Source organism: Lissotriton vulgaris, chromosome 10 (assembly GCF_964263255.1).
Source record: "Lissotriton vulgaris chromosome 10, aLisVul1.2, whole genome shotgun sequence".
NCBI lineage: Eukaryota > Metazoa > Chordata > Amphibia > Caudata > Salamandridae > Lissotriton > Lissotriton vulgaris.
The window spans coordinates 68940635-68958203 of NC_141698.1; the positions used below are offsets into that span (position 1 = coordinate 68940635).

The following is a 17569-nucleotide window of genomic DNA, read 5'->3' on the forward strand; positions in this document are numbered from 1 at the left end:
TGTGTTTTTAAATTTTCAAATAGACCTAGGCATGCAAGGATGAAATGAGGAAGCTTATTTTAATGGAGCGGACCAAGATAAGAAAAGGCTCCGTCCCCATGTTTAGCAGTGTGGATACGAATGGGACATAAAGACTGATCGCCTGCAAGGAACATTCAGTTTGGAAGGTAAGGTGTACATCTATTCTGAAGAAATTTTGGACCAGAGCCTAACAAGGATTTATAGGTCCGGCAGTATAGTTTGAACCGTACTCTCTTGCGGATGGGCAGCCAATGTGGTGCTCGGAGTGAGGGGCCTGACGGGGTCCTTGTAGGAAGTTAGTTTACCATACGGGTTGCAGTGTTTTGGACAACTAGCAGTTTTGATAAAAGACAAGGATCAGGGCGTTGCTGCAATTCAAGCGGCTGATGATCAGAGCTTGGATCAGTGTTTTACGCAAGCTCAACGGACGCCACTGAATGACTTTCTTGAGCGACGCATAGTACCAAAACTGGGTCAACATATGGAGGTAATCTGGTCCTGTATTGATAGTTGGTCATCTAGTAGTTTATAGCGGTACTACTGGCCAAAGAGGGTGGGGACCAGTCTTGCTGGCCACCAATCCTCCATCCAATGGAGCTGAGCATTACCAAACAAAAGAATCTCGTTCTTGCCCCCAATAAGTTGAAGACAGTTGAGATCCAGATGGCAATCTCTCTTACGTAGGTGATAAATCTCGGTTTGACATTCTCAAGGTCATACCCAAATGAGAAGGCTGTGTGTCGTCTGCGTACAAAAAGGTCTCAAACCTAAAGAACTTAACTAGTTGGGCTAAGGGGACTATGTAGAGGTTAAAAAAATGAGGGGTTCAAGGAGGAGCCCTGTGGAACTCGCTTGTACAGCAGAATGGTGCTGGAGTGGAATGTACCTATAGAAACTATTTGACTCCATCTTCAAGGAAATCCACCAACCAGTTGAGGGCAGACCCCTGGATATCCATCTGCTGGAGACACTGCTCCAGGATGGAATACAAAATGGTATCAAACGCAGCTGACAAATCAAGCAGAACCAGCATGGCAGGATGTCCAGCATCTAGGGATAGCCTAATAGTGTCAACTACTGCAAGTAGAGCAGTCTCGGTGCTGTAGGTTGGTCGGAAGCCTGACAGATGTCCAGCAAACTGTTGCTCTTTAAGTAGGCCAAGAGCGGTTTGTTGACATGGGTCTCCAAAACCTTTCCCAAAAAAGGGAGGCGAGATATGCGGCAGTAATTGGTTGGGTTATAAGACAATGTAAAGATTGCTGCCTGCTTTGTGGTAAAGCAAGTGCAGAAACCTCGCTCAGATTTTGTTGCGACGTTGGACAAAGTTGGACTGGCACGAGTCAGCGCCTGAGGGGACAATAGGGACTACCTCTTTGGGCAGCAAAGTGGGCATCGGCGTACCAGCTCCTGGAGTGGTCATGTGACTCAGAGGGTCCAGCTAACGCAGAGGGCAAACCCGGCAGTGGTAATCCCAGTTGTAGGCCTCTCCACACAATGGGGCCCAGAGGGAGTTAGCGATCCGAAGAGCCAGAGCAAAGCTGCACAGAACTCTTTGATATGTTGCAGCATGGCTGGAGGTCACTGAAATTCAGATTGTGTCAGAACCAGCTGCGGCTTTGGGAGCGGGAACAGGACTGTTGGTGCCACCCACTCACTTCATCAAGGAAGTGGGAATGGCATGAAGGAGCAGAACTTTGCTTCAACTTTGTTTTTTATGCTTACCGGAGGATTTGAAGCATGATAAAGATTGGCCTCTTGAGTGGCTACATCAACTACGGGAGTGGGACTGGGATCGATCTTTGGACTTAGAAAAGGATTTTGAGCAGTTCCAGTGCTGCATCTTCTTGAGCTTCGCGACCAAGTTTTGTATTTGATTCCCTGATGGCCACAGGGTTCATCAACGTGCAGTCTCCACAGGTCTTGATGTTGTGGCTCGATCAAAGACATCACAGGCAAACCTGGTAGGAATCTGTTCCTGAACTCTGGGACAGTTCCAACAGGGTTTAAAACCGGTCGACTTGGGGGTGACACCCCTTGCACACTGAGAAATTTGGGGAAAAAAAATAAAAGAATCGCAAAACTGTCTTTGAGAGATTAGAGACGCTTCGGATTCGAGCGTTGAGGTGTAGAAGGAAAGTAACTGATGTCAGCACAAAAGAGTAGTGCCTATATAGGACCTGTACATCACGTCCAGAGCGGAACAGAGTCAGGACAGTCACATGGCGCCACCTTCTGGCATACAGAGGTACTGTGGAAAGGTTTCCGGATCCAGTCTGATGCCTAGGGAATATTCAAAAGGTTAGGAATATGCAGTTAGAAGTCTCTTTCAGGAAAACTACTACGTTTTTCACTGTACATGTAAAAGTTAAACACACATGCCCTACTTAAATTAGAATGCACCCTGCACTTTGAGCCTTTAGAGCCTACCTTAGGGGTGACTTATATAAAATAGAAGATTTAGGCCTGGTAAAATGTTTTTATCGACGGGTCGAAATCGCAGTTTAAAACTGCATTACAGCCTTTAGTGGCAGGCCTTTCACATGTTTTCAAAGGCTACTATAGTGGGTGGCAGAATGAGTGCTACAGTAGTAGCATTTAATTTACAGGCCCTGGGTACAGGTAGAACCACTTTACTAGGGAACTTACAAGTAAATTAAATGTGTCAATTAAATGTAGTCTAATTTCACCAAGTGTGAGAAGACAGCACAAGCACGTATGCACTTGTTAGCAGTGGTAAAGTGCACAGAATCCTTGTGCCAACAAAAACAGATTCAGCAATCAGGAAGGATTAAGGCAAAAAGTTTGGGAGAATATATGCTAAGGATGTCAGGTCTTTACAATTTTTTCCGGGTATTTCTGGTGCAAAACCCTCAATGGTTAGTGTGTGGGAGCAGGCTAAATCTGTTTGGTGTACAATGCATTTAACCTTTCAACCGCCGCGAAAATTCCACTGCGGTGCAGGCGAAATAAAAGGTGGGTGTGGTTCGGACGGCCCCCGGCCGTCCTCCGCACAAGCCCACCATGACGTCAGACGGCCATCCTCCGCATCCAATGGGTTAAAACGCGTGACTTGTCATATTCCTCTTGCTCTATGCCATTCTCACATTTATTATATTGAAAATGTTAACTGCTTAAAAAAGAATAATCTAATTTGAGAGTTCTTATGAGTTGTCAAACAATACTTACCGTAACATAATGCATGAAGAAAATGAACATAGCTGTTAGCTGTACAATACAATATGCACAAATATACAGTGTAGTTGTCAACCTTATAATGCCTTTGGCGCTCAACTGAAATCCTTTATGATTCAGAACAATTATCTCAGCGATCCACAAATGTAAAAAAACAAAAACACACAAGGTATATAAAGTACATCTGAATTTTTAAGGCGTTTTACAACTGTCCCAATTAAAAGTACCCCCTCTCTATGATCCCCTGATTTCCTTTATCTAGCCTCAACTAGACTCTTCATATTTATAACACATTATTTGTTTATGATTTTGCTGCACTGGAAATGTTCTCTACAAACTACCATATGACTCTCTAGGCTGTGCTACATGAAATATGTTAAAACAGAAAGTCCCATTTTCAATTCTTCATTTGCTCAATATAAAAGGGAACAATTTGAGCAGCTCCTCTATAAACAAAAGTCTCTCCATACTAAGGAAATATTGGGGGCAAGATCTTACCTGGAGGAGGCATTCGTGGTGGGACATAATTTCCCAAAGCTGGGAAGTCTTCGTCAGCCAATGCACACAAACTTGGAATGGATGGCTTTTTAAGACCAGGTGGTTCCTTGGACACAGTCTTCTCAGAAGGTTCTCTCTTTGTATGCCCATTCATTACCATATTTGAAGCATCACTCAAGACTGAATTTGCAGGCGGGGTAGGTGTACGCTCAACATGTATAGTGTTTTCCTTTACAGAGGAGTTTGTGGTCACTTTGTTGGAAGTAGGCACTGGGGAGGGTATGCCTTGACGGTCAGAACCCATCCGCTTTTTCTTGCCCACTTTGGCAACAGTGTGAGAAGAAGGTGCTGCAAGAAGTGAGGAGATGTCCATCATTGTCGGTGCATTTCGGAATTCTTGTGCAGTAATTCCTCCATCATCATCTTCATCAGAAAAGGATGCTTTGCTACTGGCTTTATTGCTTGCTTTGCTGCTGGGCATACTGGCCTTTTTGGCTGGTGGATTTAATTGTGTACTGCTCTGTGTTTTGGGCTTTACTCCCTTTTTTGTGGAGCTACTGGCCCATGCAGAGGGGGCAGACGAAACAGTTTTACTAAAAGGGTTTGATTTTGAAACAAGAGCTGGAAAGTCGTCTTCTTCAAACTTAGTTTGTCTTGCATTTACATAGGTAGGTAGTGGTCTTGCAGAGGCAGATACCCCAGAGGTCGTAGTAACTGCTGTTAGGCTTGGAAAATCTTCTTCTTTCAGCTTTGCTGTCTCTGGCTTAGCAGGACTGTGATCATCAAGAGAATAATAACATGTAAGTAGGTTTAAAACCACCACAAATGGCAACAAACAACTTTTTAATAAGTGTGCTGATGTGAAACCTGTAGGTTTAATTACCCATAGATGAGACTAACATAAAACATAAACCAACATTCTGCTCCATTTTTTAGGTCTGACATCTGTATTTTTAGGACTCCGACAGCTGTATCAATCAAGAACAAGACGAACCAACTGCAGAGAAACCGTATACATGAGAAAGAAACTTTACCTGGAACAAGAATGTCTTTCTAAAGGGGCATCCAAATTTCGAGTTAAGTAGATGCTTATCAGCTAATTGTCTTTCCAGTTGCGCTTTTTGACACTGCAAATTCTACTCCACAAAAATAATACTGCGTTACAATTCTGGCTTGTATCAGGTTTTACAATATGAAAGCCAACAGATGCTTTTTAGTTGTTCTAGAGCAATATCTGACAGAAGGCAATGCAGTATTTCCACTAACAACTAGAGAACCATAGTTATCTGCAAGTCAGATGATCCGTTTGACTAACATTGGTAAGGTGACTGACAAAACGCAGTGGTTTAGAGTGAGAAATCTGGTCTTCAAAAATACTTCTTGCAGCGATGTTTCAGTATTCAGTGCCTTCCGCCTTGTAGATTAAGTCTGCTTTATGTGCTATATCAAGCAGTGATGCAGCAGACTTCTCAGTTAAAAAAAGTAACCTTCATGGTCATGTGATTCTGGCATTACATTGTGTTCTTCCTTCTTCCCAACTGGTTGAGAATTGTCTGGACCAAAGACAGAGCCTAAAAAAGCTCCCCAAAAGAATACTGAAGTTTTCATTACATTTAAAGGTGACCCAGCATAAGCAGGATCCACTCCCATCCCACCCATGCAACAGCAAACCAACCCACTCAATTGCTGTTTTTCCTGGCATGCAATTTGGCTCCATGGCATAGTCTCACAAGTCTGGGTGAATGCTGTATCACAGTGAAAATAAAGAATACTTACAGGGTCCACAATGTAGATAATTTTCCAACCTGTCAACCTGCTTTCCTTTTTGACTTCTACGGTCAAAGGTCAAAACTGCTGAGTGTAGAAAACTGAACATTCCCAATGACACTACAGACGCATATTTTCAGTAGAGCTTCTTGTGCAAACCTGCAAATTGTCCCAAGAAAATTATGCTTATAGAAAGCCTAAGCAGTGGGCCACGTTGCTGCCCTTTAAAAATGTAATGGGTATGCGATGGGCAGGTCTTTGAAGTCAGCAATTTTACATCTATTTTCTGGTACAACGTACATGAACTCTCTCAGGAGCTGAGAGACATTCCACCTAGCAATAATGGGTTTAGCAACTTTGCTGTCAAAGGAAAGACCACCATAGGTAATGAATACATTGTTTAAAACATGAAAGGAATGTGTTTTAAGGGAGACATTTGATGTTCTGATAACATGGAGTAATCCATTCACCAAACTCTAAATCAGGCCTACAATCTTCATTGGATGAAAAAATACGTGCCCTGAAGATGAGGCTGCTAATGTCCATATGAACTGAATTAATTTTATTAGAGGAAATGAAATATATGCTGATTGATATAAAGTGTAGTTCCTGAAGGAATTGCCCTGGAGAACGAATGATGAGCTACTTCTTGAAAAAGATAGATAGGGATGGGCATTGCTTAGCAGCAGTTCCTTTTTATTCTGGGAACTTGTTTGGCACCTAAAGACCAGCATCTCTATTAGTAGCATTAGCATCCAATGGAAAACCTCCGATAGACGATGTCCTTCAGCTTCCGCTAAATCAGGATCTAGCCTTTCGCTATTAGCCATTCGCTATTATGTCAGGAAAGTGAGCATCTACTGGAGATCTCATTACTTGTTACTGCTTCATGGGGATCCTTTTCCCTCCTCCCTTCAAATAGCTAGGTCTTGGCTGTAAAACATTGAGCCGACTCACAAGGGTTATCACACAGGGGAGTACACCACCTGTTACCTCTTTGAAGAAAGCTCTTATTGGCAGGGCTGGAGTAAATATTGGCAGCTATGCATCTAGAAAAGGAAGCGATGTTCGACATGTGCCAGCCACTGAGATTTCTGCATCGCAGAGGGAACTGTGCAACTTGCTGATTTTAGTGTTACACATAGTAAGTAGCATCCAGACAAAGTTAAAGACATTCCCTGACACAAAACCAATTCCAAAACATCTTGACGGCTCACAGAGTAGCAACTTTCAGCAAAAAAAAGAGCAACACCCCGCTACTTGGTACAATGACTGGATACGCTGATTTGGGACTCTTAGTGTGTGTTAGCCGCACATACATCACATTTAGATGGTGTAGAATTTAGTCTGACTTATTCCCGAAAACGACTGCTTTGCCGAGACAATACTGATCTCATGATAACAATGATTGTCAAGGAAGCTTGGCTTCCAATCCAGACAGTGAGGAATTTCAGTTATGTCATTTTTCAATATCGGACCATTTAATGAGAGCACTCCTAAAGAAAAGACTTTGCTTGGGGATTCAATAACCAATCTGAGCACAGTTGAGACATGGGTGTAAGGACCTCCACATATGCACTGGATTTCAAGGGCATTAAATCTCACAAGACCACAGAGAGACTAAGGAAGAATCCCACAAACAGCACAGAGTGATACATGTAGTCAACTCCTCAAAGATTCAACAGCAGCCATTAGGATTCAAACAAACAGTACTTAAAGATTTAAATGTAATAACTTTGGTCATTTTTTTCCCCGCAAAACATTGACATGTGAGAGGTGGTAACAGGTTTTCGATCTAAATCTTTAATGTGCAAACAGAAGAGTTCGACCATAAATGTAAATGTAAATGTGTTGTATTTGTATAGCGCGAACAGTAACCCGTAAGCATCCCGGCGCTTGTACTCCTACCACAAGGGAACCCCTCCTGGCTTTTCCTTGTGAGGTGTCCACTCCTGGGCATCCCATGGTGAAAACAGGCATCCCTTGTGCATCGGGGGCCATTGTGGAGACGAAGCAAGCTATTGCCCAGAGTTGCAGCGTGGGGCCCATGCTTAGATTCGGCACTGAGGCGAGAATATTTGGTCATAGGAATTTAAGCCCGATCCCGCCGAGGCGGGAATCGAACCCTGGTCCCTGGCCAGCGTTCTGCATCAAGGTCTGCCGCTCTACCCATTGAGCCACACTTCTCCACATACATACATTGTGATCAGTGTTCAAACTGTGGAGGAAGTTAGGTCTTTAATTTGAGTGGAGTTTTAAAAGCTAGAAACAAAGAAATTAATACCAACAAGTCAATTATATACCAATCTTCCAGATTACAGCACAATGTTTTTTAAAAAAAAAAGGAAAATGCTACTTACCAGTATGCATCTGTTCTTGGCATGTAGAGCTGCAGAGTAGTACACTTAGCATTAGTTCGCCACCTGGTGTTGGGCTCGGATGATTGCAGGTTGTTGTCTTCTTGGAAGAAGTCTTTGTAGTCACGAGATAGGGGACTCCTTCCTTGGACAATACTGCGCATGGTTATCGACTCCATCCTCAGATTGTTTTTCGCCATGATGGGAAATGATGGAGTTAGTAGAAGTAAAGAGAAAGGATGTCCATGCGTGTGCATCTAAGTAAGATGAGAACTGGAACGGATACAAGTACCGGGGAGGTGGGAGGGCGTGTACGACTCTGCAGCTCTACATGCCAAGAACAGATGCATACTGGTAAGTAGCATTTTTCGTTCGAGGCATATGAGCTTCAGAGTGTACACTTAGCATCGATTGTGCAGCAGTGTCTCCCCTAGCGGTGGTCGCTTGTATCCGTTGCAGTATTTTGAAAGAGTGTTCTAAGGACAGCTTGGCCTACTGCAGCTTGCTACTTGGCCTGCACATCAACGCAATAGTGTTTAGTGAATGCGTGTAGTGTAGACCATGTTGCTGCCTTGTATATGTCCTCTAGTGGTATATTTCCTAAGAAAGCCATAGAGGCTCCTAATTTGCGAGTGGAGTGCGCTCTAGGAGGAACTGTCAGTGTACGTTTAGCTTTTTGATAGCATATTTGTATACACTTTACAATCCACCTGGCAATCCCCCCTTTAGAGATAGGGTTGCCTTTGTGTGGGGGAGAGAAAGATACAAATAATTGTTTTGTCTTTCTACAGGACTTAGTCCTATCTGTGTAGTATAACAGAGCTCTTCTAACATCTAAGGTGTGTAAAGCCCTTTCTGCAACAGAGTCGGGGTTTTGGAAAAACACAGGTAGCTCTACCGATTGGTTAAGGTGAAAAGGAGTGATAACCTTTGGCAGAAATTTTGGATTAGGCCTAAGAACCACTTTATTAGGATGTATTTGAAAAAATGGTTCTTGTATTGTGAATGTTTGTATTTCACTAACTCTTCTGAGAGAGGTGATGACAACAAGGAAAGCAGTTTTCCATGTTAGGAATTGCAATTCACACTTGTGTAAAGGCTCGAAAGGGGGTCCCATGAGTCTTCTAAGGACAATGTTCAGGTTCCATACCGGAGCAGGTGGTAACCTAGGTGGGATTATTAGTTTTAATCCTTCCATGAATGCTTTGATTGCAGGTACTTTGAAGAGAGATAGATGTTGCCTATTCTGTAAATAGGCTGCAATTGCTGCCAGATGCAGGCGTATGGAAGAATAAGCCAAATTGGACCTTTGTAGATGTAAAAGGTAACAAATGATATTTTGGATGAAAGCATCCAGTGGATCAATGTGATTATTGTTACAATATATTGCAAATCGTTTCCACTTAGCAGCATAACACGCTCTGGTAGTGGGTTTGCTAGCTTCTTTAATTATGTTCATACAGTCTGGTGGCAGGTTTAAGTAACCAAACTCCAAGACTTCAGGAGCCAGATCGCCAAATTCAGTTGGCTTGGTTCTGGGTGTCTTATTTCTCCATGGTTCTATGTTAACAGGGAGGGTATGAGCTGTAACTTTTGATGTGGAACCAGTGAGAGGTCTAGTAGTGTGGTGAACCACGGTTGACGTGCCCATGTGGGAGCTACTAGTATTAGTTTCAGAGACTGTTGTCTGAGTTTGCACACTACTAGTGGAATAAGTGGGAGAGGCGGAAAAGCGTACGCAAATCTGCCTGACCAGTTCATCCATATAGCATTCCCTTCTGACAGTGGGTGTGGAAACCTGGCAGCGAAGGTTGGGCATTTAGCATTTTCGTGGGTGGCAAACAGATCCATCTGTGGATGTCCCCACATTTGGAGGAATGGTTGAAGAACTTGTGGATGTATTTCCCATTCGTGAATCTGTTGTGACTGTCGACTCAACAGATCTGCTATCTGATTGTGAATTCCTGGAAGGTGTTCTACTGTCCGGTGTATGTTTTGAGGAATGGCACATCTCCAAATGTTCTGCGCTAGTTGGGACAGTTGTAGAAAGTGTCCCCCCCTGTTTTTGTATATAGTACATGGCTGTCATATTGTCCGTCCGGATTAAGACAGCTTTGTTTTGCACTTGTAATTGAAAAGTTTTGAGTGCTAGGAAAATTGCTAGCAGCTCTAGATGGTGGATATGGAACGTTCTTTGTTGGTTGTTCCATTGGCCTTGTATGGTATAGTGTAAGAGATGGGCTCCCCATCCTGTGAGGGATGCATCCGTTGTGAGCACTATCTGTGGAAAAGGCCGTCCTCTTGTCAAGTTTTTGGTGTTCCACCATTGCAGAGAGCGATATGTACGGCTGTCTACCAACACCAGGTCTGTGAGCTGACCTTAAGCCTGATTCCACTGTTGTGCTAGACATTCTTGTAATGGGCGCATTTACAGTGTTGCATGTGGAACTATGAAGATGCAAGATGCCATCATGCCTATTAGTCTCATGAACACTCTGGCTTGGATAGACGGCTGGTGTTGAAAAATGGAGACTAAGGCCTGAATGCTCTGTATCCTGGCTGGACTGGGATACGCTAGAGCTGTAGATGTGTCTATGGTAGCTCCTAGATACTGATGCACGTGCGAAGGCTCTAGGTACGACTTTGTGTAGTTAATCGTAAACCCTAATTCGTGCAACAGTTGAATTGTCTGCTGAGTGTGTTGTACACATTGGTGGAATGATTTGGCTTTTATGAGCAAATCGTCGAGGTAAGGGAAGACATGAATCTGTTGTCTTCTCAGATGTGCCGCTACTACTGCTAAGCACTTTGTGAACACTTGTGGTGCTGTTGTGACCCCGAATGGAAGGACTTTGAACTGATAGTGCTGTCCTTGTATGACAAACCTTAAATACTTCCTGTGAGCAGGATGTATAGGGATGTGAAAGTAGGTGTTCTTTAGGTCTAGTGTTGAAAGAAAAACGCCTTGTTGTAGTAGTGGAAGTACTTGTTGCAGAATGATAATGTGAAAATGATCTGATTGTATGTAATGGTTGAGGGGCCTGAGGTCGAGAATTGGCCGTAGTGTCCCGTCCTTCTTGGGGATTAGAAAGTACAGGGAGTAAACTCCTGTTCCCTGTTCTTCTAAAGGAACTAATTGAATAGCATCCTTTTGTAGAAGTGCTAGAACTTCCTGTTGAGGTAGAGTCAAGTGGTCTGTAGACATTGGACGCTGCCTGGGTGGTATGTTTGGATGGGTTGCTGCGAGTTCTAGGCAGTAGCCATGTTGGATAATCTGTCTCACCCACCTGTCTGTTGTGATGGAATTTAAGACAGGTAGGAACTGTGATAACCTGCCCCCCACAGGAGTGGAATGCTGTAGGGGAAGCAGAGGGACGTCACTGTTCGGGAGTGGAAGAAGAGCGGTTGTTGTTATTACCTTTACCTCTTCCCTTATTATTATTGCCTCTGTATCCTCCTCTAAAGTAGCCCTTGTTAGAGGAGGTCTCTGTGTGCGTTTTGAAAGATGATGTTGTATCTGCACCGGTTTGCTTGGAGCCTCCTCTATAAAAGGAGCGGCGAAAATAACTTCTAGTCTGTGTGGATTGTAATGCTTCCATAGACATAGCTGTATCTGTGTCCTTTTTCATTTTCTCTAGTGTAGTGTCTACTTCCGGCCCAAACAATTGGTTTTGATTGAAGGGCTGGTTCAAGATGGTAGCCTGTACCTCCGTCTTAAACCCTGAAATGCGTAACCACGCATGTCGTCTGAGTATAACACTATTATTGACTGCTCTGGATGCTGTGTCAGCTACATCTAGTGCACATTTAATTGAGGCATTAGATATTAATTTGCCTTCTTGTATGAGCTCTGTTGCCTGATCTTTGTATTGATCTGGGAGGTGATCTAACAGTTTTTCTAATTTATCGTAGTGAGCCCTGTCATAGCGTGAGAGCAGGGCTTGTGTATTTGCTATGCGCCATATATTTGTAGCCTGCGCAGCAATCAGTTTCCCTGACACACATCGATAACCTTGGATTCCTTGTCAGGAGGGGGCGTGTCACCAGAAGTCTGGGAATTAGCTCTCTTCCGTGCATTGGACACTACAAGTGAGTCTAGTGGCAGATGTCCCTTAATAAAGGCTGGATCAAATGGTTCTGGTCTAGATTTCTTTTCTATTCTTGGATTTAACACTCTCAACGCACAGGGTCTTTAAATATTTCCGGAGCATGTTTAAGGACTCCTTTGATCATGGGTAGTATTTGTGTAGACCTATGTGACTGCTCAAATGTGTCTAATAAAAAATCCTCCTCAATGGCATCAGAGTGCATTTTAACCCCGTGGTAAAGGGCAGCTCTATTTAAGAGGTGATTAAACCCAATGCTATCTTCTGGAGGGGAAGGTTTCGTTGGGTAGAACTGAGGATCAGGAATGTCAGGAACATTAGTTGCTGGGTACTCCTATATATCTTCATCTGTAGGATATGTGTCTGGGTTGATACCTTCATCTACAGGGTATGTGTGTGGGTGTGGTGTATCACTCTCACCACCTATATCATACTCATCATCAGTGTGGTGTGATGATGCAGGAGATTGAACAGGAGAAACTCTTGGTGAAAAGTAAGGAGGGATAGGTGAGGAAGAAGGTGAAGGAGAGGAAGTGTGTAGTGGCGAAGTTGCACAATCCTTCTTTTTGGCAGGAACCACAGGTAGAAGTGGTGTGTCTGCTGGTCTCTTTTTGTAAGGAATAGCTTCTACATGTCCAGTTTTTGAGTTGATATGGACTTTTTGTTTAGGATCTGGCCTAAACAGTTCTTTTTCCTCTACAACCTTCTTCGGCGTTGATTTTTTTGGTGCTGATAGGGGTTGTTTTGTGTTTTTTGCTGTAGGAGTCGTTACAGAGTCCTCTGGCAAATTTTTCGGTGCTGAAGGTGGTTTTGGCTTGGCAGGCTTGTTAAAGGGTTTAGGCGTTTAGGGTTTAGGTGTCTCTGAATAAGGCCTTCGAGTCTTTGGTAACGAGGTTGAAGTCTCTGGAATGGAAGCAGGTCTCGTTGGCTTTGAGGCGTCGGACGCTGGCTTTCCATCTTTATTTTTGGAACCGGAAGGTTTCGGAGCCGGAGCTTTTTGCGGATCCGGTACAGTCTTTGGCTTCGGCGCCGGTGCATCTTTAGGTTTCGGTGTCGAAGGATCTTTGTCTTTGGGCACCAAAGGGCGTTTTGGCTTCGGTGTCGAAGAATCCTTCGGTGTCGAAGGATGTGTGTGCTTCGGTGCCGATGGAAGAGGTGGAATTGGCACGTGTGGCTTGGTCGGTGCCGAGGCACCAGAAGGCGTAGTTGTTTTACTCGGAGCCGAGCCCGAAGGCGGAGCGTTTGAGGGGCTATTTCGGTCCCGACTGGGCCCCATGGGCGGAGTGCTGACCGTTGCCTTTGGCTTGGGCTGTGCCTGTTGTGCAGGGGCAAGAGTACTCACGGGTTGACGAGATGGAATCGAGTCATCTGAGTCCTCTGCCTCTGGAGATCAGGGGAGTCATCCTTGGCAACGAGTGGAGCCTCGTCCTAAGAGATGTCTTAGAGTGGATCCTCGCCTTTGGAGATGTCTTCTTCGACGATATCCTCCTCGAAGATGGCCTCCTGTGCTGGGGCTGATCTCCTCATCTTGTGTCGACGGGCCCTCCGATCCCGAATAGTCTTCTTCGATCAGAAGGATGCACAAGCTGACTCGTCGTGGTCTGGCGATAGACAGAGGTTGCAGAACTCGTGGTAGTCGCTATGAGGGAATTTTGCTCGACATACCGGGCATCTCTTGAATGGAGTCCTGTCCATGAGGCGTAGGCCGTACGGCGCCGATAGGGCCAACGGCCCGTGTCGATGCACCGGAATGTAGCTGATGGTGTCGAAAGTAGTTGCTGGAAAAGTTTTTCCAGCCGGAGCGGAAAAGTTTCATCCGAACCCAGTGGCGGAAAAAAACAATCTGAGGATGGAGTCTATGACTATGCGCAGTATTGTCCAAGGGAGGAGTCACCTATCTCGTGACTACAAAGACTTCTTCCAAGTAAACAACAACCTGCAATCATTCGAGCCCAACACCAGGTGGCGATCTAATGCTAAGGGTACACTCTGCAGCTCATATGCCTCGAACATATTTTTTTATCGCGGAGCAAAAGAAAGGAATTGAAAAAGAAACTGCTACAATCGTCAAATAAGTTAATTACAAAAAATAAATCAATTGCCCTTAAGATCTCATTTGAAGCCGCAAAATTACCACACATTACACCATCATTCATTAATTATAATTGGCCATCGTTATCAGCATTGTGCAATTCCTACCTCCCCTTCAAATAAAATTCTGTATCAATACCCACCTGATACCAGACTGAGACTCAAGGCTCCCTTCTGGCTACCCAGTTAGCCACAGCTGTCCAGATCATAGCTTCCCACGCCCTTGCTAATTTTCCCTTACATCAATATAACTTCTCTTCAAGATGATATAATGACAAAAGTCTGGCAGGCCACTGAAAAGAGGGTTCTGGATTCAGCAAAGCCATGGCAATACAAATACGAGCAACTGCCATGGCAACAAAAATCTGATAGTTTCCCCTTATCCTTAGTGTACTAAAAGTCTTAGGAATATCAGCTGCGGTCAAACCTGTGCAGACGGTGTAGCGCTAAAAAATTCATGAACCCCTTGCTTAAAAGTCCCTAACTTTGCACAATAAAAATATGTATGCACAATATTCACCTCCCTTGCTCCACATCGTGGATAATTGGGAGTGAGGTATTTTTTTCCTCAACTGCACAACCTAGAGGGTATATAATGTAGGTGAAATATAGTTCTACAATGTTGGCTCTTCAATCTTGCTGAAAGTAAGATCTCTCAACCTAAAGGCAGTGATTGCTGAAGAAAGATGTTACTAAAATTAATTGCTAACCCCTGGCCCAATTCTCTACTTGCACTTCGTCATCATTCATGATTAGGTCAGTTAGTAATTTATAGATTGTCCTGATGTTCGCAGTTCCAGAATGGCTCAATAATTGAAACAATCGGTACCTGTTCTAAGGAAAATTTGCTTATACAATTTTGAGAAAAGGTCCCTGATTTGCAGATACTTAGACAAGCATTTACAATGCAATAGGTCTCGCAGCATTAAAGTTTGAGTTACTGGCATTGTAAATGACAATGCTTTGCATTATTTTTTTTTTAATTTGCAATTGGTATATAAGCATTGTTTGTGAATGGTTAGTTGTTGCTTATGCTAAGCAAAGTTGGCAGTAATATAGAGTGCTAGTCTTGCTTGTTATAAGCATGCTGATTTAAAGCGCTCTGATACCTGCGGGTAAAGTTTGCGCTATATAAAAGTGAAAACTAATAAATAAATAAAAAGAGCCTACCTGTACCACGCCCGTTCTTATTCTGCGATGCCACATATCTTTGGGTCCCTGTACTTATTAACTTCACCCGGCTACGGGAAACCTCCATGGCAGGAACGTGCCGCGGGGCAGACACGGGCAATGTAGCCACTGTCCTGTGGTTGCACGGCGGGGTAACAGTGTAGGGGCAGGAAGGCAGGCAGTTGGTAGTGCTGTGCCATAGCAGTGTAATTCTCTGTGTATGCTGGGCATTGGGGTTGCTATTGGCTGACAAGAAGTGGTGAGGAGGTGCCGGTTTGGTGTGCCTGCTTCCTGATCTTCGCTAAAGAACGGTGATGGATTAAACCCAGATCTTTTGACTGGGTGTGAGTGTTTGATTGATTCAGATGCTCAGTCCATCACCACCCCCTTTTGTACCGCTTTTGGCCACCATAAGTGTGGCAGGGTATGCTCAGACGTGAGTCCCTTGCTCACTTTGCCACTGGATTCAAGCAAGCCGGGCTGAAGACGGCTGGAATGCCAGAAACCGGTCCTCGGAAGCTTGTTTCCGGTCCAGGGAAGACATGGCTTGGCAGTTCGGGCTGGACTGTTCCCATGAGGCACAGGGTCAGACTGATTTGCATATAGCCATGTCTGAACTGGGGTGGCAGAGTGGGCTAAAGAACGGTGATGGATTAAACCCAGATCTTTTGACTGGGTGTGAGTGTTTGATTGATTCAGATGCTTCGTCCATCACCACCCCCTTTTGTACTGCTTCCTAATCTTGGGCAGGCGACAGGAAAAAAGCAAGAGTTTGAGCTATTGGCATTGTAAATCACAATGCCTTTAATTTATGTGTTTTGAAAGCCTGCAAGCGGGCGGTGCATAAACACGCACTTTGTACTTACAGTCCTTGCTTTCAAAAAGCAAGGCTGGCAGTAAAAGAGGTTCATTTCACCAACTTAAGACCAGGGTCTTCCTGCTCCTAATGTTGGCGCTACCTCCTATGTATGCCACCCTCGCACATAGAGGACAGCGTCAAATACAATTGGTGTTGCAGTGGAACGCCCACCACAATACCCACTGCATGCCCCTTTCACAATAACCAAAGCAGGAAAGGGGCCCTTATGTACAAGGCAGCGTTAAATGGCCAAATGCTGCCTTGTACATAGGGCACAGCCCCCATCACCACCACAACGTCCGTAAAAGTGACATTGCAGTAGCGATAGGTTCTTAAACATATGCCCCTTGGAGTGCTGTAAAAACGGCAGTGAGATGTTTCTCCACATTCTAACCCCATTCACACTGAATAGGGGAGGTAAAAACATGTGGTATACCACAAAATGCAGCAGATTTCCTGCAGGTGACTTTACTGCCCAGTGAATCTGCAGTTCTCATAATACTGTTTTTCCCAACTGAGGCTCAGTATTTAGAGATTAGTGATATGTGCATGTTCGATATTAAAGGGGAAGTTTAAGAGAATTTTAAACCAGTGGCTCTATCCCATGGTATTTTTGAACAACATCAAGTTCTCTAAGCCACGGGCCCAGTATTAAAAGGCAGAATAGAAGGTCCTGTTGAGCGCACCTATAAACAAGCTGACCCTGTAACACACAAACACTGTTGCTCTAAGACACATGTTTTTGAAAACTTAAGTTACCAGCGGAATCTCCTCACCAGCCCTCATTTCAACAAGCCATTCTCTAGTAGAGGGTAAGAATTGGCGCTTGTAATAGAACAATGGAAGTACAGGTACTTGTTAGTTCCTGAGAAGTGTTTATGCTCTTAAATTAAAGGTATTTCACCTTTGTTGAAAAGTCTTAGTACTCTCCCTCTCAAAATAATGACGGAGCGGTACTTAGTATTGGACAGTACTGTCTAACTTAGAGCACTTGTAATAGTGTTTTGAGAAAAAAAAAATCACACTTACCTATGGAATATTCGCTTTTTTGCACGAAGCTGTATAAACGTGGAATTTGAGGCCCGGAGAGCATAGACCAATAACATTACAAATATCTAAGCAGATATTTATTAAACTAGGTATGGGTGAGCAAAAACAACTAAAAAAAAAAAAGCTCACACAGACCCTGCCTGCAATCCCAGTGTAAACACCTATGTCTAATGTTCCTACTTTACTAAATTGCAATACTTTATTACACTTGATATATTATATGTTGCTGTCTGATGACAAAGCAGATCTATTACAGGCATTTGCAGTGCAACCAATTTAATCCCAAATGTTTGTTAAAATACTTCCGTCGGGTGAGCACGTTGTGTTTAGAAAGGGCATGGGATGCATTTGCAGGTGCTCACTGTGATTTATGCCGATATAAGGAGGCCAGAAATAGGGCGTGCACTTTATACCTACTGTTAAATTTGTATTGGAGTAGAACGCTTTCACTTGATGGG

General features: G+C 43.9%; 1 protein-coding gene across 1 annotated transcript in view; it reads right to left on the reverse strand.

Annotated features, from left to right (window-relative positions):
* The window catches only part of ZNF598 (zinc finger protein 598, E3 ubiquitin ligase), a 174142-nt gene that overhangs the window by 24390 nt on the left and 132183 nt on the right, over positions 1-17569 (reverse strand). The window contains exon 9 of the mRNA XM_086940509.1: positions 3712-4484. Within this exon, the coding sequence (XP_086796635.1) occupies positions 3712-4484 (773 nt within the window). The remainder of the gene's footprint in view (positions 1-3711; positions 4485-17569) is intronic.